Below are 27,382 nucleotides of genomic sequence, written 5' to 3'. Positions count from 1 at the left end.
AGCTAACGATGCCGCTCTGTGGGATGGCTGGGCTTTCTAGAGGCCAGGCTTCCTGTCTCGGGGAAGTTGTGTGTTTGAGCCCTACAACAGGAGTGGTGGGGAGAGGTCGGTGCTGAGGAGTTTGTGGCAAGAGGGCGGAAAAGGGAAGCAAGCTAGTCTTTTCCACTCTTCCCCAGGAAAGTGGAAAAGATGGCTGCACGTCAGCAGAGTTTCCACCAGGGGGCAGAATTGCTTCACTAATGGACTGTTCTGCACCAATCTGCCTGAGTCCTGTTGTGATACTGAACTGCAGAATGGAGAGATTTCTAGATTTCTCACTGTCTCGGAAATGCGGGGTTGTATATTCAGTGGTGTGGCGGCTCTGCGATGCCACAGCAGCGAGAGGCAGTGTTGTCTAGTGGTTTGGGCCTGGGAGCTGTAGCTAGGATCTTTCCTGACCATGCTACTGATTCGCTTTGTGAACCCGGACAAGTTGCTCAGGCTAAAATGGTTATGTGTCTTCTTCCCCTGAGACCCGTCAGGCCTGACTGTCAGAGGTGCTGAGCACCCGAGCTCCCATCGACAGTGGCTGGAGCTGTGGGTGCTCAGCACATTGGCAACTCAGTCCCTCAGCGTCTCCAGTTTGGTAGCTGCTCCGTGGGCTCTTCTGAAAATGTAGGGTAACCTTTTCCATGCTTCAGACTCCTGCCTTGGTGCTTCAGAGCCTTCAGTCAGAGGGGTTACGGGAGGGCCAAGCCTTCTCCTGCCATGATGTAGCCACCAGCAATCTCTCTCAGGGGCTTGAAATGCGTTAGAACGAATGGGAAACCATTGGCAAATATCCTTCTAACTGCACTCTGCAGGCCAGGGCCTGCCTGGCTGGAACACCCCACCAGAGAAATGCCAGGCTGGCCTGGCATTCATTGCCCAGGTAATGCCAGGGGCAGTGATGGACGAAGGCAGTCCAGAGTCCTGGCACATGATGAGGTGGGGCATCCCCATGGCTCCGTCCCCACCACTTGGAGTAGCCCCCTTCCCCTCTCAGAGGCATGGCTAATGGCATGGGATCTCCCTTCTTTTCATAGGAGTGACAGCAGGATCCCCATTCCATGGATGGGAGAGAAGTAGTGACAAGAACAGGGGTTCATCCTCTCCCTGACAGGCAGGGGGTTCCCTCAATACTTACCTCAGCAGCTGGAGTGTGTCTGCTTGCTGCTTTCCTTCTCCTACCCCACAGAGTCCTTAGTCAAGGTGGTGTGGGTGTGGTTCTCTACAGTACTTGGTCTGGGAGTTCACACTACATTGAGGTGCAGAGTGCAGTTCACACCTCTCCAAGCTATTGTTTCAGGCTCTCGGCAGACTCAGGCGGATGGGAATATATCAGCTACACTCAAGTCACATTTTCAGGCTTTTCTGCTCAAATCTGAAGGCTGGAGACTTTTGTTTTAAAGTGAAAACTGCAATTCTGATGCAGTCATGATGCAGTCACTGTAGGCGTGGGCTTGGCTAAGGCACACATGCCAGCTTCAACGCCTCTGGAGTGGGGGGGGGGTAAGAACTGAAGTTCTCAAGGTCTGACTTGAGTTCAGTTTCTCTTCTAAATTTTGCCTCAGCACCAGCTGGATCAGCCCTGTGGAGCCCCGTGTTAGAATGGACTGGAATCTGGCGTAGTGCGATGCCTTTCCCACTGCGCTGTCCCAAAGCGCTTGCCTTGTCAGGGGCGACTGCTTTTGTTGGGCCCATCCAGCAAGGTGCTAAACACTTTCAACTCCCATCGACCACGGTGCGAGCTGAGAGCGCTGTGCACCCTGTGGGATGGGACCCCTAATGGGCTGTAGTAGCTCAGCCATTAGAGAGAAATGTGCCTTTATGATGCTTACTCACTTTGACTGGTATGGTCTCTCTTTCTCTCTCTACAAGGGTGGGTCAATATTTCAGAGGTGTGGGCACTGGGGCATAGAGAGGTAAATGGACCAGACCAGGGTCACGTGGCAAGTCACTGGCTACATGTGGTACAGAATCCAGGTCTCCTGGATTCCAGACAGGGCTGTAATAGCTCAGAGTGCTTGACAGGTTCACCATGCTGGTGTTCTCCCCACCTCTTCCTTCAATGGGCTGTGGGGTTTTTAACTTCTGCCAGGACAGCAACCTGAGACAGAAAACTGGGATCTTGGTTAGTATCTTGTCTACATGAGATCAGAAAGCAGCTGTTTGGCTCTGCGTATTTCCAAGGCAATGAACTGTTCCTTAATGCTGAAGCTCCCTTTTTAGGAAATCTATCAATGCAGCTGTAGTTGCCTCCGGGATGAGAGTGGAGAGATTTCTTCCTGTGTGCATGTAACCGTCTACAAATAATTGAAAATACTATAATAAAATTTTCAATCCCTACTCTGCACTCGTCCACAGAGTAATGACGTTTACTTGGAGTGTGTTTTTCATCCACTAGATATCGCTGGGTGGTATAGAGTTCCAGGTTTGATTGGGTCCTGGTAAACAACATGAGACAAAGCTGGAACTCGAGCTGTGTGGAAGCCTGTTTACATGTGCCAGTAGATGCTAGCAGGTTTTTTTCTTAAGTGCCTGCTCTGTAGGAAGGTCTGTGATTCCATGTGTCATGGCACAGGGGACGGGCTTTCCTATCTCTATTTTCTGAGACTGATTTGCAGTCAGCTCTCAGGATGCTTCTCCCTCCCTCACCCCTCTCCTGTCTCTCATCTCTAGGAAATCACCCCTGGCCAGCTGAGCCTGGAGGACCTTCTGGAAATGACGGATGACCAGGTCTGTGAGACGGTGGAGAAGTTTGGGGCCAACAGCGAGGAGTGCGCCCGGCTGAACGCCTCCCTCTCCTGCCTCAGGAGCGTCCACAAATCAGGTGAGGAAGGGCTGTGCAGAGCTTGCTGCTTCTGCTGGGTCCTATGGGCTCACTCATCTGCTGGGGAGTCCCCTGAATCTCTCTTAGAGCCCTAAGTGTTCCTTCTCCCTCACCCCTGTATTGACCCCCCTTGTCCCTGGCTGAGTGTGAGTCCCTTGGCCAGTCTAATCAATGTTAGTTCCGAGCTGGCTGGAGAGGATGGGCCTGCTGTCATTTCATGCCCCCCAACATTGCCCAGGTGAGCGTCAAAGGAGTTGGTGGTTTCCATCCAGGTCCTGTTGTCTGCAGCACCTGGGGCACCACTTGTTGTCTTGGTTGGAAACTCTTGTGGCCTGCGTCCAGGCCGTGAATTAGCAGAGACCGTCAGTCTCTAAAGCTGTCAATCGTGCCCCTCTCCCTCATGCCTTGGGGAGATGATGGTGAGGGAATGCTCTGCCAAACCTCTCTGGATGGGGACGGTTCAGTGACTTGCCCATGAGTGGAAATCCTGGGGACACGTCTGACATGGTAGTGCGTAACTTGCCTAACCCTCGGCTGTGCTGGGAACTATTCTTGTCTCCTTACCAAGCTGATGTCTTCACATTTGGCCTTTCTTTCTGGATGTTTTCTGCTCCCTTTTGGGATGTGAGGATCCAGAGAGAGAGGGAGACACGTGTGCTGTCTGGGAGCAAAGCACTTGGTAATCAAAAGTTATGACAATACAAATACAGTGAGGTCTGAGGCCATCTGTCTCTCATAGCTTTGACAGCTCAGAAGGGGCCGGTCCTGGCTTCAGTTCACCAGAGACCAGGTTGGTAGTGCAATATGGATCTGGAGTCAGATCTGGATCCAAACTACCTCAAAGCTCAGGAGTGACTTATCCCCAGGGTGCTGGACCATCTCTAGTCTGGATGTTTGTGAAATGCCCAGGACGTACTTCTGGTTTGGCCAACACCATGTTGAAATGTGACTCTCTGCTGGGGCTGCCGTTCTCCAGCCATGTAATGGTCCTGGGTGAGCTCAGGCAAATCGCTTAGGCCCAGATCCTGCAAACGCTTGGCTTGACACATTGAGTTGTCCCAGGGACGCCATGAAGGGTGCTCATGGCCTCAAAGCTAATCATGTGCATAAGTGGGTGCAACATCGGGGCCATAGGCTCTCTGTTCTCCTGCTGGGAGAACTCGACTATCCATCTCCCAAGGCTCGGAAGTTTGCTTTGTCAATGTTGGCAAAGCAATTTGGCGTCTTTGGTGATGTGATAGAAGAGCCAAGTATCCTTACAGGGCAGTTACGCACGCTAAGGCTGTTAAGTACAAGCATGCAACTCCAACAGGGCTAGGGGAAAATCTCCCCCAGTTTGCTCTCTGCCTGGTGGAGTTCCCTGCACTTAACGGGAAGAAGAAACTATCGCGCTGTAAGGAAACGTTCTTTATTTAGCTACATCAGTCTTAGGTAAATTTGTGCTCCAAGCCTCCTCCGTCTGTCCCGCAGAGGGTACCAGAGGTCCTTGAGAGCACCCTTCTATAAGGATATGATACCGGTGCCATCTTCATGCACAGCAAGCTAACTAATGCATAAATGTGGAGCCAGGCCGCCTGAGAAACCAGAGGGGTTTTGCTGGAACTGAGGTTTCCACCTAAAATGCGAAGGCCAAATCCAGCCTTTGCCTTGCATTCAGTGGGCCTCTCTGGATTTACATGCACCTGGCAATGGATTGTCACAAGGCAATGGAAGCGGAAGCGCTGAATTTAGCCTGAGATCTTTACCGAAATCGAGTCTTGCTTAGTTCTAATCAGAAACTTCATGCTGGGCCTGATCCTCATGGCCCTCCTATGAGTTCTTGGCTGTTTGCCTGTGTTGGGCCTGCAGGCTGGGCCTCCCTGTTCTCCAGCTGGCAATGAGTTTGGGCCCAAGGCTGAAGGCCTCTATGTGCAGTACATCCACTATTGAACTTCAGCAGCTATTTTTGTTTGTGTTCAGTCCTCTTTCCCCTTAATTCCACCTATCTCAACAATATCTGGTGGTAGAGAGTTCCACAGGGTAACTGAGTCAAACAGTATTTCCTTTTATATGTTTTAAAGGATCTTCTTAATTTCAGTGAGCATTGCCACAGATCACAGCCCTGCGCGACCTTCTCTGCCCCATTCATTCTCTTATATACCTGGATCTCCTTTAAACTAAACAGCCCCAGCCTTTTTAATCTGTTCTTGTATGGAATCTCCTTGGTGCCTCAGTTTCCCTGTCTTCCTGTGAACAGCATCTATAGCTGCTACTAGTTGAAAGTACTTTCTGCTCAGATTAGCCCAAGAGGTTAATTCTGCAGAGACACTCTCTGGTGTCTGGAGCAGTGCTCCAAGGACCCTTGGTGTTTGAAGGGGGCGGTTGGCCAGTCCGGCCGGGCTGTGTCAAGTAGGACAGTACTGTGGCTCCCAGTCTCATCTCTCACTCATGTTTAGTCAGCTTCTTTCTCTCTGATTTCCAGTATTTCATTTGCACCCACCAAAAATCTTTCCCAGCTCAGGCTGTCTGGGGGAATTCACAGCTGCATCGCAACCCCCACCTCCCAGGGAATAACTCCTGCAGGCATGGGGTCTCGTTAGCAGGTTTTCCATCTGGTGCTCAAACCTCTGTACAGCGCGGGTAAGTTTCATTTTACCCAGTTTACACATAGGCAGCCAGCCAAGCACTTTGCAAGTGGCCACTGATTTGGGTGCGGCTCGGCTTCAGTCTGATCTTTGAGGTGCTGAGCACCTGCAGGGCCCGTCGACTTCACTGTGAGCACGTTTAAAATGGAGGGCCTGTGTATCATGTTGGGCAACCCCAAAGTGGAAGTGGCAGAAGTCAGTGGGCACTGCTCCGTACTACATGTAAATTACCGCCCAGGGCCACCGAGCAGCAGCAGGCCAGTGGCAGCGCCGTGACTAGAACCCCGGTCTCCTGACTCCCAGTCCAGGGCCCTACCTAGGCAGAGCCATGACTCTGCTTTGCCAAGAGAGCCGGCGTATGGATGCCGCTAGCAATTATTCTGCCAGGTCCTCACCCTTGCTGACGCCCAGTAAAAGGCCGCATCGGGCTGGTGCTACCTGTGCCCAGGTGAGCTCTGCCCGAAAACGTGTACCTGCCATATAAGAAAATGGAAGCAGAAGGCGAATTGGCGCAGGCTGCATCGGTGGTGGTGACACCCAGCAATAGGTAGCACGCCTTTTGAAGCGGCAACAGGAGCCCCCATCCTAGCAATCTGGCAGCTGGAGTTTTTGCTGCCTTCCTGAAATGTGTGATCCCTGGGCAAGGAGGAGTTCCCTATCGCATAAATGGTGGAGGGCAGCTGTGACCAGGCATGTGCACTGGGAGCAGGGGGAATGCGATGGAAACACTTGTCTCAAAGGAGAAACATCTCTCCCTCTTGTGGCAATACTAACAAGGTCCCAGAAAGTAGCTGATTGGGTAGAGCTCACCCAGCTTCCTTCCTCTACCAGGTCGCTGTCCCCATTGGGAGGGCTTTCCGCCCCCATGTGCCATGCATCCTCTCAACTGGCTTGTCCCCTGCCGACAAGCTGATGGGTTTACTCGTATATACGGTTCCTGCAACGCTTTCCCCCTCGTGGTCTGGGAAGGTCTTCGCTCCATTTCCCTCTCCTGCAGGAGGAGCCGGAGTTCTAACCCACAAATGCTGTTGGTCTCAGGGACTACCGAGTCCCTCCTGGCCCCTGGCATGGAGCGTGAACCAGTGGCTGTCTCTGGGGCAGCCTTTTAAGAGTAGTCCTACGGGAGTCTGGGAGTGGGCAAGGAAAAGTCAATACAACCCTCTCCTGCATTCTCCAGAGCGGGGTGGCCTGTAACCCTCCAGTCCCTGCCAAAGTTGGCCCCTGGCCGTCGTCCTGCTGGGATGTGCAGACTCGGAGTCCCTGGCCCCAGGGATGGGACAAGATGATGTTGTTTTGGCTGCACATTCTCCCGCCATGCTTTCATCTGGGGCCTGGGGAGACGGCCACGTGGGGATGGAAGGTGCGATCTGCCTCGCTGTGTCTTTCGCTTCCTTCCTAACATCGGTCTTTGGTCTGTCTGACAGCGGGCAGGTGCGCTGCGCAGGGTCTCTGGGTGGCAGCAGGGGGCGCCCTGGGATAACGAAGCTTCCTTGGGCGGATGAGCTGGAGCGTGGCGAAGTTGCAGCTCCCTTAAGATACGTCTAGTCTGCAGTTAGACGCCGACGGCTGGCCTGTGCTGGCTGCCTCGGGCTTGCGGAGCTCAGGGGCTGTTTAACTGTGCTGTACGCGGTCGGGCTCTGGGACCCTCCCACCTTGCAGGATCCCAGAGCCTGGGCTCCAGCCATAGCCCGACCGTCTACAGTGCAGCTAAACAGCCCCTTAGCCCGAGCCAGCCGGCACGGGGCAGCTGCAGGTTTTAATTACAGTGTAGATGCAATCTTAGGGCCCTGCACTGCTGTACATGGCTCCTCTTGAGCGCTCTCTGCAATTGGCTTGTAGAATATTCTTGGGGTTCACCCTGACCTGTGAGGGGGAAGAGGGAACCCCACCAGGGTGGTGAAACCACTGCATCCCTCTTAATGGTTTTGGATATTCTTATGCTTGGATAAGGGATCTTCTCCCCTGCTCCCTCGACCGCAGCCTATGGCCGAGTCTGAATTTGTGTGTGTGCCAGCAGCTGGGGGTGTTGCAAGTCTGGCCTTGTGACTTCCCTGTAGAAGGGGGAGATGGGAGGGGGGTTGTTCACCCCAACGCTAAATTCCCACCAGAGGTTTTTCTAAGAAGCAAATCTGCACCTGTGAGGTAGCTGTGCCAGTGCAGACCTAATGTGTGGAAGTGAGGTTTACACCAGTGTTGCTTAACTGGTTAATTACCAAATGAAACTGCACTGCTGCGAACCCCCCCCCCCCGCCATTTACTTGGTAAAGCTGTATTGCTGGAACCTTGCTGTGCACCAGTGTGATGTAACTATGAGGATGTAACGACACTGGTGTGTACTAGTGAACCCCTGATACCCATGCACTCAAGGGGAGCCCCCACAGATTTGCCCGGGTACAAGTGAGATCAGCCATCCAGCCAAAGTAGTGAAAGCAACTGTGAAAGGTGAACTCATGCCTGACATTTCCCTCCAAGCACAAGTCTCTTTACCATGGTTAACTCCCTAAATCCAAGCCTCTCTGGTGTCTCTGCCCTCCTTCCCTTTGGCATTTTGGCTAATTCTTCCCGGTATTTGTCCAAGTGTATTGATTCTTCCCCTTGGAGTCCACTGCCGGACTTGAAATGTAAAAGGCTTCCAGCATTGTCTTTGCTTAAATACCTTCTGCTTTTAAAGCCTTCTGCAAACAAATACCTTTCACCCTCAGTGAGAGCACTGAGCCCAGAAAATAGCAAGGACGCTGCCCATATGTTCCAGTCCCTGTGCTCCCTGGATGCTGGCTTTCTGCAGCTCCTGATCGGTTTCGCACATGGGGAGCAGACATACGGAGCATCAAGTATTCTGCTCCAGTGGCATTTGCATGTTGAAAATTCAGTATCCTTTGCTTCCTAGGATCCAATGTAGGTCCCCTCTGAACATCCCAGCACGTGACTGCAAGAAGGCAGAAGCCCTGCTGCTGTTACTTGTGTTCTGGTTATTTAGGGACACATATTGGTGGGGAGGAGGGGAAAGGCTGGAGGGTCAGGAGACAGTGTACAAGGAGAGGTGCTTTCTAGTGGTCTGAACACAGCAGTGAGAACCAGAATTGCTGGATTCTGTACCTGGCTCTGACAATGAAATTCTCTCTGCTGGGCAATTTACTAAATCTCTGGGCCTCGCTCTTCCTATCTGCAAAACTGGAGATGATGATCCTTGCTGACCTTCCAGGTGATGGTGAATTAGCTAACTGGTGACTAGCACTTTAGGAACATGTAGTGCCCCAAGTGCTAACTAGTATTACTGTAGCTGCATTTCGGGGGGCGGGGGGACAGTATCAAATCCCAGCTGTGTTTTTCCGTACTCAGCCACCACAGAGAGGGCAGTAATTAGGCACATTGACAGTCTCCCCAGTATTGTATTGCTGATAGAAATGTCATTCTTTACAATAAGTGCTCCCCTCCATTCCGAAAACCGGCACCCGCTGGGTGGGAGGGAGCCAGTTTTAGGAGGCGATGTCAGTCCTGCGGGTGAGTAATGGCATTGGAAACTCTGAGCTGTTTTTTGTATTTTCAGGGCACCCAGATGGCTCCCAAAATTGAGTGGAATCCAGCAAATTGTTTTGACTAAAAAGATGGAGCTTCCCTCCGCTCCCAAAATGTCAAAGAGTTTGTTTTGGACGTTTTCAAAGGGAACTTTTTCGAACTGACATTTTCAAAACCTTTCATTTGACCTGAACAGAAGAATTTTTTTTCTTTGGGTGTGAGAAACTGAAAAAAAACAGTTTTGGTTTGAAACCAACTGATTTTTTTTCCCACCCCCTGGATATTTTCAGTTTAGCCACAGAAACGAAAAATCAATCATTCAGTCCGCTTAGTGCCTAGTTTTAATGGTAAATCCCATGGCGCAATGGTCCCCATTTCATCCCTGGCATATTGAAGTCAGTGGAATTACACCAGGGATTAATCTGGCCCAGAGTCTTTTTGCATATTTTCATCTTACTCATATGTCCAACAGCCTCTAGTGCTGCGTTTTAGTAGAGCCGTGGGAAACAGCTAGGTCCCCACCTTGTCATGCAGACCTTCACCTTACTGCTCCAGGGTGTTGTGCTGGGTCATCCAGTGTCACTGGTCCTTGTTTTGGGGGCAGAATAGTTGTGAGGAGAGGAAAGCAGATGCAGTCGCTGGAGGAAAAGCAAACCACCATCCTATAGCTGTTACAATGGTTTCTGTGGCCAGGCCTGCTGGCTGAGCAGTGCTGTGTGTTGGCACGCAGGTTCTTGATTCTTGGGTGAGGAGGGACTGGGGGAACGTTAAGGCTGCAGTGTGTCCTGCCCTGAGAGGGAAGGTAGATCTGGTATCCCCAAGGAGCAAAGCCAGTTTACAGACCATTAATTGGGTATGTAGAGAGTCCTGGCCAGGTGGGAGCCACCTGCTGCCAATCAAGCTTGCTGCCAACTCTTGCTTTTTCTTTCTTTGCTTCAGGCAACTGTCTGTTTCCCACTGACCACTCCAGGAGAGAGCACTGCAAAGCTCTGGGTTTCTCCAACCCCATGTTCCAGGAGAGCCCACAGACCCCTGGTAACAGGAGATGGAAAAGACACACATAATTGGGGGCACCTTTGTTCTTCTGGGCAGCCCTCCCCAGGGATTGACCGATCTGCTTTTAACTGGCGCAGCTGTTGTGGTTCCCACCGCTCCGCAGTGGATGGAGGTTTTCCTGCTATCTGATGATCCTTTCGCCCCGCTCTGTTTAAGTCTGGCCCTCAACATGCTGCTCATGCTTGTGTGTTGTTCTCACTCTAGAGGGCGGCACTGTCTGATTCCTATGTTTGCACTGAGCTGCTACGCTCCTCACTGTCTATTCACAGTCACTTGTGTAAAGCCCCAGCTGGTGTTTCAAAGGCCAGATTGTGAAAGCCAGGACTGGGAACAGTGCTGGGAGAGAGAGAGGGCCAGTAAGTGAAAATTGGAGCAGATGTAGGTGGAGCAGATATAGGCACATCTAGTGTTGCCAATTCTCATGATTTTGTGGTGAGATTTTTGACATTGGGTGATTATCTTAAAGTGACAGCTCCTGGAGTCATGTGAATTTAGGAGAATCTCAGCTTTCATTGACAAATGTAAGTTTCTAGCCCTCGTGGTTGCAGAGAGGCACTTGAAAGCACGGCCAGCATGCACCCCGGGGCTTCGTAAACCAGATGGCAAAGAAAGAGCCCAGAGGTATTTCATAAAAGCCATGATTCTGAAGCCAATCTCATGATTTTGTGTGGGGCTGACTCCTGATGGAACATTTGGAAGGGGCAGCACCGAGTCAGGATTATCTGGGGAGGATCAGGAGCATAGGACAGAGGCAGGAGGAGAAAGGAAACTGGTGGAGGAGTGACTTGGTTGGAGGGCCAAGAAGAAGCTGGCTTTAGCACAGCTTCTAGTTTTGGCTGCAGTTGGGGGAAGCAAGAAGCAGGGAGCCCAGAGGGGAGAATACTAGAGCTGTCAAGTGAATCAGGCAGTGTGGCCTAGGGGATAGAATTCAGGACTGGAACTCAGGAGACTTGGGTTCTATTCCTGGCTCTGCCACTGACCTGCTGGGTGATCTTGGGCAACTCCCCTTCCCTCCCTTCCTTGTCTAGTCTGTTTAGATTGTAAGCTGTTTGGGAAAGGGACAGTCATTAACTCTGTACAAAAGAAAGAAAAGGAGTACTTGTGGCACCTTACAGACTAACAAATTTATTTGAGCATAAGCTTTCGTGAGCTACAGCTCACTTCATCGGATGCAACTGAAATTTGTTAGTCTCTAAGGTGCCACAAGTGCTCCTTTTCTTTCCTTTTTGCGAATACAGACTAACACGGCTGCTACTTTGTAACTCTGTACAGTTATTTACATGTACGGGGCTGAGTGCAGCACAGCCGGGATATTGGTTGGGGCTTCGGGGGGCTACCGTAATACAAACAAACAATGTGGATAAGGGTTTCAGCTGTTGGAGTAGTCAAAGGGCAGATATTTTATCCTACAGGAGACATTTTTCTGGTCTCGTCTTTGTTACCTTCCTCATATAGCCCCTGAGTCAAACCTCCCTCTGTTTCTCTTAACCTTCTCCCAGAGCACCTTGCTTCACATACACAGCTTGCATCTGACCCCGCGAGGTGCCAAGACCTCTCCTCTTCTGGCTGAAGGGCGTCCAACCACCCCTTCTCAGGCCTGGCTTTCCCCTCCCTCCCCCCCGGCAGGTGCAAGCTCTCTGATTTAGCCTAGATATTGTGGTAGTGCCTAGAGTCCTCCGCCAAAGAGGGACCCTGTTTGCTAGGTGCTGTGTGTGTGTGTGTGTGTGTGTATATGCACACATGTGTGCGTGCACACAGAGTGTCCCTGCCATGATAAGCTTATCTAAAGCAGATGAACGTGATGCACTGCCCAAAGTCACACGGTGGCTTTTCTGGTGCCAAGATCCATGTGAGAAGGGCTGGTGCAGGACCAGAGGGGAGTGCAGGGTGTTGAGTTCGGATGGGAAGGTGCCTGATGCCTGGGAACTGACAGGACATACCCAGTGCTGGGCATGGGATGAAAGAAAGCACAAAGACAAGAATAGGAGACAGAGACAAAGGGGGGCCGTGGAGGAGCACGGGGCTGGAAGGTTCAGGCTGCAGGGGAGTTTTGCAGGGTCTTGAGGGTGAGGAGTTGGGACAGTGTGTGGGGAGGGAGGGGAAGCTGGGGCAAACAATGAACCCCATTAGGGCTGGGGTTTCTGAAGGAGCCCAAGGGAGGTAGGGTCTGAATCTTGCTGGATTTTGGTAGGATTTGGATGCCAAGCTCCCTCCAGCTTAGCTGGGAATCCCAGCCCAGGAGCTCAGTTTGATCCCTTCAGGTCTGCTGATGTTCGGCTTAGTTATCTGGGCCTGGCAGAGCCCAGGGTCAGGGCCAGAGAGTGACTGCGTCGGCTCTTGGAGCATTCCATGTCATCACACAGGTGTGGGGAGGCTAATCCCCATCCTGCTTTGTGGGCAACAGTCACTGTCTGGCAGGGGCCCTGTGTGTCCTTTAGCAGCTGGCAAGCAGGGTGCCATTAGTGGAAATACTGCCTTCCCTGCATGCTGAACGGAGTGGGCAGAGAGCTGTCTCTCATTCAGGAGTGCCTGACTCCATACCTGGGCCTTCAGCACCTCAGTGCAGCCCTTTACCCCATCAGCGTAAGGAGTCATTCCACTAGCTGGTAGCAGTAATAAGCTGTTATCCCTAGTGGAGCAGATGCTAGAGGGGCATGTGATACACTTTACCAGTGCTTGCACGGAGACAATGCTTTCTGGCTTCCTCCTTGGTGGTGAGTTTACCGTTTCAAACCTAAACACTTGTGCTGAGCACTGATTCTCTGCTCCCCTGACTGTGACCCCACTTTCTCCCTTCTGGTGCTTTGCATGTAATTAAGTGTGAACTAATGCAGATGCAAATAGCTTTGCTTAGTGAAGTATCAGTGCTCGTCTCCCTGGCTGAGTCCTGGTTCAGGAGCTGCAGGGGTTTCGGAGATTCCTCATTCAAAGGTTTATTAGTTCAGAACCTCTGCCCCCTGCAGCTGGTGGGCTTTGAAAGAGACATTGCACCGCACCGTGGAGTTGACAGCTTGACCACTGCAATGCAGGCCTGGCCAGATCCTCTGGAGAGTAGGGCTGGGCAGGACAAAGTAGGCCTAACCATAGCAGAGGCTAAATCATTGGATAAGCCATATGGTGGAGACTTATATAGTAACTTGCACTGACATAGCGCCTTACAAACTGATAAATGGACTATAGGGATCCCTTGACCATAACTGAAGTGCAGCCACCTCTAGGGTGGAACATGGTTGCTGTTGAACACCTCCCGGGAATGTTACAAAACAGCGTAGTCTAGGAGGTGCCGAATACTGTGTGTGTGTGAAAGTCCAGGAGGTACGTTGGTATGCAGGATGAAATTGCCATGTTGGAACTGAGACTAGACACCGACGCTATGAAACACTCCAGGGGATCAAAAATTATTGGAAAGGCTCAAGACCATGTTATCTTTGTCCCTTCTGGCATCTGAAACAGCACAGCGCCCTTTAGCATCATGCAGGGAACTAGCTTCTGGGACTTGGAGGGAAGATCCCTTCACCATCACTGAATGACCAGTACCACTTCCTGCAGCATCTGAAACCATCTGAAACGGTCTCCAGGTTTCTCCCACTGCTGATGTGGAGTGTGGGGCATTAAGCCCTCCGTCAAGAGAGCACTGTTTTTCCCCCCCTCCTGTTCGTTTGGTCACTGCTGCATGCGCCCACTTCCTTAAAGGGGATGGGAGGGTTAGGAGAACGCACAGGACCAGCCAATGTGAGCCTGACCTTACCGGGTATAACCAGTAAGTGCAGCCACTTCTCGTGGGAGTGCTGAGCCGTATATAACACTTGACTTTTTTCGGGGTTGGCGTTGCTGATCATTCTTTGCCCTTATTAGCAGCTCTTGGCAGAGGGTCTCAAAGCGCTTTACAAGCAGTGGCTAACTGATCCTTCTCATGCCCCCTAAGAGGTTCATATTGTAACCCACTTCTTCTGTAGGAGACTGAATTGAGGCACAGATGCAGTGGGACTTGCCTGAGGTCACCTGGCAAGCCGGTGACAGAGCCAGACACATAACCCAGAACAGACACCTCTTCTAACCACTAGGCCACCGTCCAGGCCCACAGTGTAAACCACATTCAGGTGGACCGACACCTACTCCCCTCTTCAAACCACTGGCCAGCACCGTTATCTGGAATTGACATAAGCTTTTCAGTTCAGGACTGGAAACTGCGAAATATCTGTGGTGAAACATTACCTGTTGGAAAGGAAGGGAAGAACTAAGAACTCAAACAAACCCTCCCTGTGCTGATACCTTAAGGGGAGGAGGAAAAATTAAATGAATTCTGCATGAGCAGCGTTGATCTAATAAAGAAAAAGTGGATTGATGAAAGCATCCGACAGCATCCAGCCCTGGGAAAGCTGTCGCGTCATGCTACATGGACTGGTGGGCCCAGGGAGGGAACTGCCTTCTGGGGCCTTTGTTTTAAAGGAGGAGGAATCCAGTGTGGTAATCATGTTTCCTTTTGCAGTTTGTTTCCTCACGCTTACCTTTCCCCCTGTTTCTCTGTCATGAGTGACATAACATTCACCAGTGCTTAGCAAACTAACTACCCAGAGAAAAGGCTTGGGGAATTGGGGATATAACTGAACAGACTGTGTGCTGAGGGGTCCTAGCTGGAGTTAATGATCCTGCTTCTGTCAGGGGCACGAGTCTTGAAACCAGCTCCTCAGGGAGGGTTAGCATCAGCTGCTGTTCTCAGGTATGTTCATGCCCTGAAGTCCAGAGAATCCACAGAACCCACCAATTGCATCCTAGCCATCTAAACTAGCTTGGCTTTGCTCTGATTCAGGGTTGGATGAGATATCAGGCCTTAGGCTTCAGGGTTTCAGCCAATCTCTAACTAGTAGGAATTCGGATGGGACCTGTGCGGGGGATGGGGTGGGGGGCAGATTATCCCACAGCTGCCTACTGTAGGTTCTTACAACTTATTCTGAAGAAGCTGGGGCTGGCCAGTGTTCGAGACAAGATAATGGGCTAGACGGACCTTAGGTCTTCTGTGTTGCTATGACAGCTACTCCCTAGCCCATCTTTGCAGGAAGGGGGATAAGACGTGACATTTCCCTGTTCTTTCCGGACAACTCAAGGATGATTAGAATAGCTCCAAGTTTTCAATGGCCCTCTTCCCCCTCTTGGTGCCTTCCAGTTGGGTGAGCAATAAGGCTCTACCCAGTCTTTAACAGCTGCCTGGTTTTGCACTGCTTGACTTAAAAATCCCCACTAGGGCCCATGTGTCCTAGCTCTGTCCCCTGATTAACTTTACAGCCCTCCTTCTCCCTGTTGGAAGGGGCTTCTGCTCTCCCACTCAACCAATTACTACTTCATAATAAAATCCTGTTCCCTAAGCAAAGGATCTAGTCTCAGAAATTACCTAGTAACTTGTTCTACTCTTTGCAACTCCTGGGAGCACAGTTAAATGTGGTGTAAATCAGGTGGGAGGGGGTAGGGAGTAATGGAGATTTATAAAAGAGCAAAGAATGGGTTGGATCCCTTAATTGTTTCCAGACAACATAACATTTGGGTTTTGAAAAGGTACAGACCAGAGGTAGTCAATTATTTTTTTGTCAAGGTCCAAATTTCTTGGTCAAGGTATAGTCAAGGTCCAGACTCCACAGAAAATCATAATAAAAAAATAAGTGAATACATTTTGTGGGCAGGGGGGGCGGTCCATTCAGAAGCATTTGGAGGTCTGGATTTAGCCCACCATTTGCCTGTTGACTATCTGTAGGCTTTACGTAAAGAGCACGATGCCGTTGTGGGGCGTTAGCTATTCAAACACACCTACCAGCTTAGCAACTAACACTTTCTGAATGAAGTTTTTTGGTTTGGATTCACCAAGGGCAAGTCATGCCTGACTAATTTAATTGCCTTCTATGACGAGATAACTGGCTCTGTGGATGAGGGGAAAGCCGTGGATGTGCTGTTCCTTGACTTTAGCAAAGCTTTTGACATGGTCTCCCACAGTATTCTTGCCAGCAAGTTAAAGAAGTATGGGCTGGATGAATAGACTATAAAGTGGATAGAAAGTTGGCTAGATTGTCGGGCTCAATGGGTAGTGATCAATGGCTTCATGTCTAGCTGGCAGCCGGTATCAAGTGGAGTACCCCAAGGGTCGGTCCTCGGGCCGGTTTTGTTCAATATCTTCATAAATGATCTGGAGGATGGTGTGGATTGCACCCTCAGCAAGTTTGCAGATGACACTAAACTGGGAGGAGAGGTAGATACGCTGCAGGGTAGAGATAGGATACAGAGGGCCCTAGACAAATTAGAGGATTGGGCCAAAAGAAATCTGATGAGATTCAACAAGGACAAGTTCAGAGTCCTGCACTTAGGATGGAAAAATCCAATGCACCGCTACAGACTAGGGACCAAATGGCTGGGCAGCAGTTCTGCAGAAAAGGACCTAGGGGTTACAGTGGACGAGAAGCTGGATATGAGTCAACAGTGTGCCCTTGTTGCCAAAAAGGCCAATGGCATTTTGGGATGTATAAGTAGGGGCATTGCCAGCAGATCAAGGGACATGATTGTTCCCCTGTATTCAACATTGGTGAGGCCTCATCTGGAGTACCGTGTCCAGTTTTGGGCCCCACACTACAAGAAGGATGTGGAAAAATTGGAAAGAGTCCAGCGGAGGGCAACAAAAATGATTAGGGGACTGGAACACATGACTTATGAGGAGAGGCTGAGGGAACTGGGATTGTTTAGTCTGCGGAAGAGAAGAATGAGGGGGGATTTGATAGCTGCTTTCAACTCCCTGAAAGGGGGTTCCAAAGAGGATGGATCTAGACTGTTCTCAGTGGTATCAGATGACAGAACGAGGAGTAATGATCTCAAGTTGCAGTGGGGGAGGTTTAGGTTGGATATTAGGAAAAACTTTTTCACTAGGAGGGTGGTAAAGCACTGGAATGGGTTACCTCGGGAGGTGGTGGCATCTCCTTTCTTAGAAGTTTTTAAGGTCAGGCTTGACAAAGCCCTGGCTGGGATGATTTATTTGGTGTTGGTCCTGCTTTGAGCAGGGGATTGGACTAGATAAGCTCCTGAGGTCCCTTCCAACCCTGATATTCTATGATTCTATGAATAACTGTACCTCAATTTCTGCCTTGGTACAATGGGGCTAGTGGCACTTGATCCATCCTCATAGAGCGCTCTGACACTTTAGATAAGTGGAAAATCTTGATAAGTCTTTGTCCTCTAGGGTTTTTTATCTTTTCTTGAAAAGGGTTCTAAAACCACTGCCTAGATTTGCTGGTCTCAGTTACAAGTCATCCCATCTGCTAGCAGTAGTATCATGATCAGGTCTAATGGGACTGTCCAAAAGGTGCGAACCCTGGTAGGGGAGAGGGAGCAGTTGAAATAGGGATGGTGCGAATGATGCAAGGACCCCTGGGAACCTTCATCCATACCAGGAGCTGAAGCTGACCCACTCCCTGTTTGAGATCTAGAGCAGTCTAGCAATGTGGTTTTCAACCTTTTTTTCATTTGTCGACCTCTAAAAGTTTCAGATGGAGGTGCAGACCCCTTTGGAAATCTTAGACATAGTCTGTGCACCCCCGGGGGTCCACGGACCACAGATGGAAAAACCACTGATCTGGATAATTCCCCTCTCTGTGTTGTTTTTAATTTTAATGTGTGCTCCTACCAGTATTGACTCAGATGGAATAGCATCACCTACTGAATCACTAATGTCCTCTGGATGCTCCTGGGCAGTCTCCCATCTCAGCACTGACCAGACCTGACGGCTGAGTAGGAGATGTGGGCAGATCACAACCTGAGGCTGCATGACTGCAAGCCCCTCATCCTAGAATCCCTCCTAGCCAGGGAACGTGAAAGCACAGAGTAGCTTGAACATTTTCCCTGTAAGACTTCCTGTGGCACGAAGGACTCTGTAGCTCTGTGCTGGTCTCCCCTTTGTAATCTGTGATATGAGAAGCAGAGTCCTGGGCTCTGGAGGGCATACCTGCCAGCCGAGAGTCACTCCACGAGTGCTGGGAGGTGATTTTATCCTTTCAACTTTTTTTTTTCTTTCCCGAGACTCAGACCTTGGTGGATGACAGTGATGTTTCCCCTCCACTGATGTCCGGTACAAAGCAATATTATTCTGCAGGCCGCAGCGTCGGGTTTCGCTGGGGCTCCCAGGCCTCTTGACTGGCACATGCTGAATATGCAAAGGGTGGAAGGTTCACACTGTCCAGTGCAGTTTTGCATTTCTAATAGTTTGGTCCCAGGCACTGCATTGTTTGGGAGGGACGGGGGTGTTTGGATCTGATTTGCCTTTCCCTGCTGTTTGCTCAGCCCAGAGAGCAGAGCAGGCAGCAGACATCCCAGGGCCACCTTCAGTGCTTGAGAGAGAGAGAGATTGGGGGAGACAGGCTCAAGTCCAGTAGGAATTGCGAAACTCTGAACAAACTCTCATCTTAGGCTGCTGTCTGTGTTTGGATGAAAGGGTGCTGGAATCCACTGGCTGCCCGGCAACTGCTTGTACGTAGGGCAAAGCAAAGTGGCCAGAGATATTGTATATTCAAAATCAAAAAGGCTGGGAGAGCTAAGGCTATGTCTGCCCTGTCCTAAGCTTGCTTTAAACACGGCTGTAGCCAAATGGGGCTGTGGAGAGGCAATGGGATTTGGTCAGTCTAGTGTTGAAGTTACGCAGGCTTTGGTGGCTTGAAAGTCTGATTCCAACTGAAAAAGCTCCTGTGTTTATATCTCCCTTAGGGGGAGCAGAGGAGAATCCGGTGGTGGGTAAAAGTGGGGAAAAAATGGAGCAGAGATTCTAATGAGGAAACACACGTGGTTATTTATATTGTGGTAGCAGCTGGTCTGCTGTATTCTGGTAGCAGCTAACTGAAAATGGGCCCCATGGCGCTAGGTGCTGTACATGTACATAGCAAGACTGACCCTGCTCTGAACAACATACAAGTCTAAACAGACATGCAATGAGGGAAAGGAAGTATTACCCCCATGGTACAGATGGCAGAGCTGTGGCATAGGAAGATGAAGTGATGTGCCCAAAGTTTCACAGGGACCTTGTGGCAGAGCTGGGAATTGAAACGAACGTAGTTGCTTTAGCCACCAGACTTCCTCTTCGTGATTTACACACCGCAAGGATGCCCAGGAGGATTAGCCTAATTTTAGTGGGGGCAGGGGAGGATTGGCTCTTCAGTCCGTAATACAGATCACAGGCTCTCACTTTTCAAAACATTTGTTTAAAGTTAAAATTACAGGAACCTAATGCTGCCAAGCAGATAGTAGCTTTATGAACTGAACAAATGGCTTGAGCTGTACACAAATGCTTAGATTCCATAAAACTCTTCCGTCCCCAGCTCTAACATGGCTTTGCTCCCCGCCGTGGATGTGGTTGGATCACGATAAAACTCTGCTGGGCTATGACGAGGCATCGGTGTGTTTCGATAGCCAGAGTAGGGCCTATCTACGCTCCAAGTGCAATCAAGTCCGGGCGCCTGGCTGCTACACTTGGATATGTCCCAGCCTCTAGTCTAGCTATAGAACGTGGCTAAAGCTGCTAACTGGAACCCTACTGTACTGGGTCCCCTGACTAAATTGTGCCTGTGACATAGATGGATGTTATGGTTTCTGGCAGTGAAATATCGTGAAAGGGAACAGAGGAGAAAGGAAGCAGATGGCACGTGGAGACTAGGAAGGCTAATAGAACAACTCCCTTTGCCCATCTCCACTGCATCTAAGGACTGTCCCATCTAATCTAGTGGTCAAGAACATTTGACCATCACAGCAGAGTCATTTGGACACTGTATTTTCTGGGTGCTACTTTCCAACTGACAAGTATGCAGAGGATCGATTTGTTCATTCTTAGGTTAAAACATGTTCTATATTTTAAAATGTATTTTGGCGAGAAGTGAAAATAAACCTCAGATCTGTGTTATGCTGGATTTCCTGAACCCACTGGAATGAATTAACATATACCCTAGGGTGTATTTTCTGGTATATATTTTATATATGCCTTGAGTCTTAAACAAAAAAGCTGTACTTAAGGTCCTAATTTATAAATGGTTTACTGCCTCTTTAAACCTCTGTGTGTTTTCATCACAGGTACAATAGTAGAATCAATCTTTAGAAGCCAAGATTTATATTAATAAAGTTGGAATGAGGGACACTGTTAACCCCTTACATCCATCTCTCTGTGAGTACTGACTTAGAGCCATCTAATTTCCCATGGGAAATGGTGTGGGGCAAAGGGTGGGGGAAGAGAAAGCAGGTCATTATTGCATGTATCACATGTAAAGCATAATGAAGCTCTACAAGAATGATTTTCAATATTCAGCAGCTACTCAGTCTCCAGGGAGTTAGATTAGTGCGGAGTGATGGAGTGGGTCTCATACCCGCCAAGGACCTGTTTAAGCAAATCAAGGTTATGCACCATGAAAGGTCATAGGAGGTTCTGTGGAAGTCCATGGAGTTGGATTTGATAACCTTGCCTGGAGTCAACCAGAGGGCAGTTGTGTCTTAATGGACCGGGCTGGGGACAGGGCACTTGACTTTTATGCTTGACTGTGCAGTTGACATGGGCTGTGATTTAGGCCAAGTTTTTAACTTTGGGGGTTTAGCTGTATATACCTACTGTGCTCTATGGTGGAGTGTTAAATGCTGACAATACGCTTGTAAAGAACAGTTTCAGAATGCGGTTCCTGCCCTGTATAGCTTACAAGCTAAAGCGTGTTAGTACATGAAATATAGTGTGCACAGGTTATTAAAAACCTGTTTATTGCATTAACATGCGTGTAACAGATTCTTCTCCATCATGGCTATGAAACCTTAGACTAGGAAGCAATATTGTAGTGGGAGATAAAGCACTGATTTTGGATTCAGAACCGGATTTATTTAATATTTAATATTACATGAGATCCCAGTAGAGGTGCTGTGGATTTCAGAATTAATGGTGTGTGACTAGTGAATTGTGAACGGAGCTTATTATTTAAGGGGGAAAATGATCTGTCGTCGTATATTTGTCAATCAATCCTGGCTCTTTAAGGTGTGTGTGTGTGTGTGCATTTGGAGGTAGTGGAGGTGGTGAGAAGAAAATTGGAATTGGAAGTGGGATGTGAATAAAAGAGATGGGAGAACAGCAAAGAGATACCGAGGTCAAATCTTAAGCCAAAAAGCCTTAGCTTAAATCCATATTTACCCAGTGGAAGAGGATAAACTCAGTAAGAAGAAGAAAAATAAACCTCTTATGGGGAAATTGGAACAATCATGAAAAAATGGTGAGGTTAAAAATATATAGATAACGGAGTCAAGTGTTCAGGCAGGCCCTCAGCCTGTGCTCACAAGTTCTGTGCACCCCACACCTGCCTTGAGGAGTTGGAAGTCTGAACACGTCTGCGCCCACAGAAATGCCTGGCTGTGCAGGGACAACGCGTGGAGGTACAGTTTTGGAGGCTGGGTTCGGAAAGTCAGCCCTTCTGTGGCATAAATGGCTTCTCGGCCCTTTGAACAGACTCACTAATGCTTGAGCAGGGTTGAATTAAGTAGAGTTATGAGTAGACTGGCAGACGGATGATGACCTGTTGAAGATTCCCTGCCATGTAAATGACAGTATGCTATGCTTAGATTTTGACCTATCCCCTTATGTGTCCTTTTATCATGGGACTTGATCCTGCACTCCATGAAGTCAATGGCAAAGCCCCCACTGACATCATTGACGTGGGTCGGCTCAGAGACAGACCCAAAACACCCTTCATTTAAAAAGGAAAAAGAGCTTTTCTATGGAACCCTGCTGCCTCCCAGCCTTTTTGTTGTAAGTGCAGGTACTTCACTGAGGGAAGGCACAGTCTCTTCTGTTTCTCCAATTAGTTTTTATAATGGAATGGTTCATAAGGGGCTTCTCCTCCTCTAATTTAAATCTGAGAAAGTGAGTGCGCGAAAGGTGGACAACTTAGCCCAGAGACAGGGCAGCTGTCACCCAAGTTGTTCTGGGAAGCCACGTTGCTTAATAAATGACGAATGAGAAAGAGAGCGCATCTATTTTGCATCCTCTTTATGCAGAGCTCTAAGGCTTCAAAGCTCGGTGTCGGGGATAAAAGGTCACCCATGTCCCCACACAGCCATTTCCTCAAGATGTGTCAGTGGCTCGCTGACAGATGAGCCCTCAAAGGCTGCTCCTTGTGATAGGTATCTCTGCAGCTGCGGTGTGAGGCGACAGGATGCCTGTCAGCCCCGAACTTGGAGGAGTCCGAGCGTCCTGTACATTTTTCTCTTTCTCCTGTGAGGGGCTGTTTGCGCTCGTGGTGTTGGAAAAGGCCCCTGCTGTCCCAGTCACTCTGCGGGTTTATTAATGGAGCGAAGGCTGCATTCCTTTCCACTCTCTTTCTGTGCCCACACCAATAAATCACCACGACAGGAGTTTGCTCTTGCTTAACGCTGGGGGGAGGGGGGGGGGATAATTCGGCTGAAATTGCCGCACACTAGAAATCGTCTCTCTTAAAGAACGATATTAATATTCAGCATCTAAACAAGGGAAACCTACTGTAATAATTGCACAGGCAATTCATCAAACCTGGCTCACCAGTGCAATTATCAGACAAATACACCAGCTCTGAAATAATGAAGATTGCCCCCGCCCCCCCCGGCCCAAAAATCCATTCCCTCTCCAGATGAGTTGAATGGAGAGATAGATGGCTTCTATTTGCCACTTACATAATGACTAATATCTATTCATTAAGATGGGTTGGTTTCATGCACATGACTGACTCCCTAAGCATCCAGATGAGAATATAACACACACACTTTGGGGATGTGGCTAAATGCAGACTCATTAGTTGGCATATTTGGGTATATTTAAAGGGACACAGATGGTTAGCCCCACTCTTTAGGTTTTGTATTTAAAAGTAATAGAGTGGTTTTCTTAGGGTTTTGAGAAAAAGATTGTATGAAATTTCACAGAAATGTGTTTTTTCAATAAGGTCAGAAAAAACGGGGTAGCTTTGTTGATAGATTGGTGGGAAAGCAGAGATTTCCTAGGAACTTCCTTAATTAGAAAGAACATTTTAATTAAATAAACAACCAAGATGTGACCATGACTCTGACTCTACTCCTGGCTCCAACCACTAGATGAAACAGACCAGACCATGTTACGAGCCCTGATATAAGGTGAAAGCATTACAGTGAAAACCTAAAGAACAATCAAAGTTCCTATGCACATGCTAAAAATCATCCATCAGTCTTATTGGGCCTCAGTAGGGCAAAGTCCTGGCAACCCTTCCCAGGGAGGATTGGAGGCCTGAGGGTCCTGTCCATTTGCTGGATTGGAACCAAGGCCCTGAGTCAGTTTAAACTGAGGCTTTTTATCCAAAAGTCCCTTCTTTGTCTTTTCATTTGTCTATTTGTTTGTGAAGGATCCACTTTGTGAACCTCACAAGTGGTGATACCTCTCTGAAGGCGTTACAACCTGAGTGAATTTTCCTAATCGTCTCCTACTGTTATTAATTCCTGGAGGGCTGTGGTCATGCTCCCCCCTGGAATTGCATGCAATCCCTGGGCTATGATGATACATTAACTTGACACAGTAAGATCTTCCAAAGATAGTGCCACTTCTGTCACACATACCTCCAAGTATCTGGTCTTCCTCTTGATGGGGTGAAGGAGAAGCATTTGACTAGAATTGATGATGATGAGATGGAGGGAGGGAGGATGAGTGAATACCTGCTGGACTGGTTTAATGGTTTTATTAGCCTGTGCATTTCTGAAGTGAAATATGTGGCATGCACAGAATAAATGCTGGCATTTGTATAGTACATGCTACAATATTGCTAGTATTTTTTTTCCTTTGAGTTCTGTAGTTAAAAATAAAAAGGTTACTGGTATTTTTTCTTATCCCTCTGTCTGAAAAGCAAGGTTGCCATAGGTACCATCAGTCCAAGTTTACAGTATGTTGAAAGAGAGAAAAACAGCAAATGATACATTTTAGAAACCTTAAAAATGATTCAAAATAGCTCTTCCGCTGTGATTTTAAGGTCCTTTCCCTCGGGACCTTCCTGGGCTAGAAGTAAATGCTGTGCACCCCATTGGAAGCTGGGGATCTCCCCCAAGACTCTTAACTGTAATGGGTTTGGAAAGATCAGACAATTAATAGAGCCCTGCACGGATACAAAATTTGTATCCGCATCCGATCCACACTCTGCAAAAATGATATAAAGTGGATATCTGTGGATTTGCAGGGCTCTGACCATTAACCCGGGAGTGGTGCATGACTGAAGGTATAGCTAGACCTGGGCCTCCAGATAGAGTCATCTGGGGTGGTGGTGGTGGGCAATATTTCTGGCAGGTCTTTTAAAATGAAAAGTGGTGGCTATTTGGAGCTACTCAGATATTTGGAGTGTCAGATTAATGGGCAGAGTGCAGGTGAAGGGGCAATAAATGGAGCTTATTGACTGGTTCTGCATTCGATTACAAGGATATCTCCACCACCTACTGTGTGTGGCATAATGTGTTGCCTCTATAAAGTATATCTGTGGCTACTATGTGTTATATGGAATAATAGATCAATGCAATAGGCCCAGTTCTTGTAAACCATGTGGAAGCTGAGCCTGCTTATGCCAATCCAGTTGCAGGACTGGGAGTTGATATTGTGTCTCTGTTCCCCTATCTTGTGTTTCCTCCTGCCCTCTTCCCAGCCAGACCCACCTTCCCTTAGAGCAATAAAAATGTCCAAGAAAGCCCATTATTGATGGAATAAAATTGTCTTGAATTTAATAGTTTATGGAAATAGTATTTTCCTGCTCTAAAATGCATTCCCTGCTTCACCAAATCTGCTCAAAGCGAAGGGCCCTGTACATGCGCGTGTTGTGTGCATGCAGGCAGTTGTGTGTGTGTGTTTAAAATACATTCCCCAAGCTTGACCAGGTTATTTTTAGGCATGACGCACCCACCATTGAAAGACCCAGTTATTCTGATGCTGGAGTGCAGCAATCTTGTTACATCGTCAGCCATCACAATGAATAGCGGCTAAACGCGGATAGGAAATGAGAGGAGAGGACAGAGCTGAGATGCTCAGGGCAAGCTGCAGCACACTGTCTTTGGCAATGAAATATTGGAGCCTTTACTTGTCAGTGGCTTAGGCTGACACACCAGTTGTGGTCTTGCTGTGCTAGACTCCCTGTGGCCAGTCTACTCTGATGTTTAGGAAGTGTTGGTCATCATTAATTGTCTCATGATTGATTTCAGAGTAGCAGCCATGTTAGTCTGTATTCGCAAAAAGAAAAGGAGGACTTGTGGCACCTTAGAGACTAACACATTTATTTGAGCATAAGCTTTCGTGAGCTACAGCTCACTTCATCGGATGCATTTTTTCCTTTTTGTCTAATGATTGTTACTGTTTAGCTAGGGAAGGAATTGTCCTAGCTAGAGAGAGCTCTGGTGTGCCAATGGACTATTCCTGACCCACAACTGCCTGGCAGCCTCCCAGTTATGCAAATCTCTGCACACTTATTGGCTGGTGGAGTGGATGTTCTGAGTTACATAAACTTGTGTGTTTTTTTTCAGTCACCATACAACATGCTCAGATTGGCTAAGTGATGTTAATAGCTGGCTGGAGCCAGGGGTGAAAGTAAGTTAGAGGACTTACCGGTACGCCGGAGTTCTGAGCAGGGGGTGTAGCCTCAACCAGAAGAGGCGTGGCCTCAATTGGAAGAGGCAGGGCCTTAAATCCCCAGGCCCTTTAAATCTTGCGGTAGTGGCAGCTGGGAGCCCGGGGCCCTTTAAATCACCCCCAAGCTACCAGGTGCAGAGGCGGCTGGGAGCCCCGGGGCTCAGGGGTGATTTAAAGGGCCCAGGCTCCAGCTGCCCCTACCGCAGCGGGCTCGGGCAGCAGGGCTCAGGCAGGCATTTAAAGGGCCCCAGGACAGTAGCAGCAGCTGGAGCTCCGGGGCCCTTTAAATCCCCGCCAGAGTCCCGCCGCTGCTACCCCGGGGCTTGGACAGCAGGGCTCAGGCAGGGATTTAAAGGACCCCGGGGCAGTAGCAGTGGCTGGAGCTCCAGGGCCCTTTAAATCCCCACCAGAGCCCCTCCGCCGCTACTCCAGGGCTCGGGCAGCAGGGCTCAGGCAGGGCTGTAAAGTGCCCGGGAGGCGGGGTGTAGCAGCGGCTGGAGCTCCAGGGCCCTTTAAATCCCCACTGCAGCCCCGCCGTCACTACCTCAGGGCTTTAAATTGCCCTCTCGGAAAGCCAGTCCTGGTACGGCGCACTGGCTCTTACCGGTACACCATACCGGGGCGTACCAGCTTACTTTCACCTCTGGCCGGAGCACAAGGATTTACATAATGGCTGCACAATGGCACAGTTCAGATCCCTGTGCCTCCTACAGGCTGCTGCCCTGATAGCTTCATATCCACATACCTGCAAAAACTCTTGCATCTAAGCCATGGGGCAACTCCTCTCTGCAATGTCCCCTGTACTCTCTACTTTCCTCTCCCTGTTTCTGTTCTCAGCTGTCTGCAAAGCAGGACTTGAGAATGAAAGGTGCTAAGCTCTGGTACTAGCTGGCTCACTGTCTGTGAGCTGGTAGCACGAGAGAGGAGCAGAGCCAGCACAGGGGCATGGTGCTTAATTTTAAATAACTTGCTGGAGCCTACAATAGAGGCAGGGTGCATGTAATTCGCCAGGCACACACACAAAATGATTGAGCTTCTCTTTGCAAATTAATTACGCTTTAAAAATCCAGTTATTTTTATATATATATTTTGTGATAAAAGATTTCTATGCTCATCGTTAAATGAATGCCTCCTTCACAGCACCCCAGCCCTTCTGAGTGCTAGATTCCACTATGTTACAATGGTACGTCCATTTGGAGTAAGCCCTTTGACTTCAGGGCACTCCGGATTTACGTTGTCGTTGTTATTGCAAACAGTCTGTGGGCTGTACTAAAGCAGGGACCTCATTTGCATTGCCTCAGACAGGGTGAGGTTCACATGTACACCATTATCTTTGGCAATTCCTGACCTTTGGGGCCTTCTCTTTAAAACCTAATGTTCTGTCACGTGGTATCACTCCATCTACACTAGGAGGGTTGTGGTGGTCTAGCTATACCGATGTTGTTAAAGCACTTTTGTACGTAGTCAAGGCCTAAGATATTTGGCTGAGGAGCTTTACTGCGTATCAGTGCAAAGCATGGGGCTGCTGAGAGTTCATCTTTATTATGCCTTTTATATTAGCTGGTTTACAGAACATTTTTAACAAGGAGAAGTAGTAGCTGCTTTGTAAACTCATGCTGACCCCAGCTGCTTTTCTCTGCATCCATTTTTCGACAAGATCAAGTTTCTTGGGGCCAAATCCTCCCACCCCATGTCCCT

At 49.0% G+C, this 27,382-nt stretch overlaps 1 protein-coding gene across 3 annotated transcripts in view; it reads left to right on the top strand.

Annotated features, from left to right (window-relative positions):
- KSR2 (kinase suppressor of ras 2) overlaps positions 1 to 27,382 on the top strand; it is a 288,181-nt gene that overhangs the window by 38,386 nt on the left and 222,413 nt on the right. For all 3 annotated transcript variants that reach the window (XR_005289112.2, XR_005289113.2, XM_038374065.2), the window contains exon 3: positions 2,701 to 2,851. Coding sequence is in view for 1 of the 3 variants with exons in the window: in XM_038374065.2 (XP_038229993.1) it covers positions 2,701 to 2,851 (151 nt within the window). In the remaining 2 variants the exon portion in view is untranslated. The remainder of the gene's footprint in view (positions 1 to 2,700; positions 2,852 to 27,382) is intronic.

This window comes from Dermochelys coriacea, chromosome 15 (genome assembly GCF_009764565.3).
Source record: "Dermochelys coriacea isolate rDerCor1 chromosome 15, rDerCor1.pri.v4, whole genome shotgun sequence".
Classification (NCBI taxonomy): domain Eukaryota; kingdom Metazoa; phylum Chordata; order Testudines; family Dermochelyidae; genus Dermochelys; species Dermochelys coriacea.
This window is presented reverse-complemented; position numbering and strand designations above follow the sequence as displayed.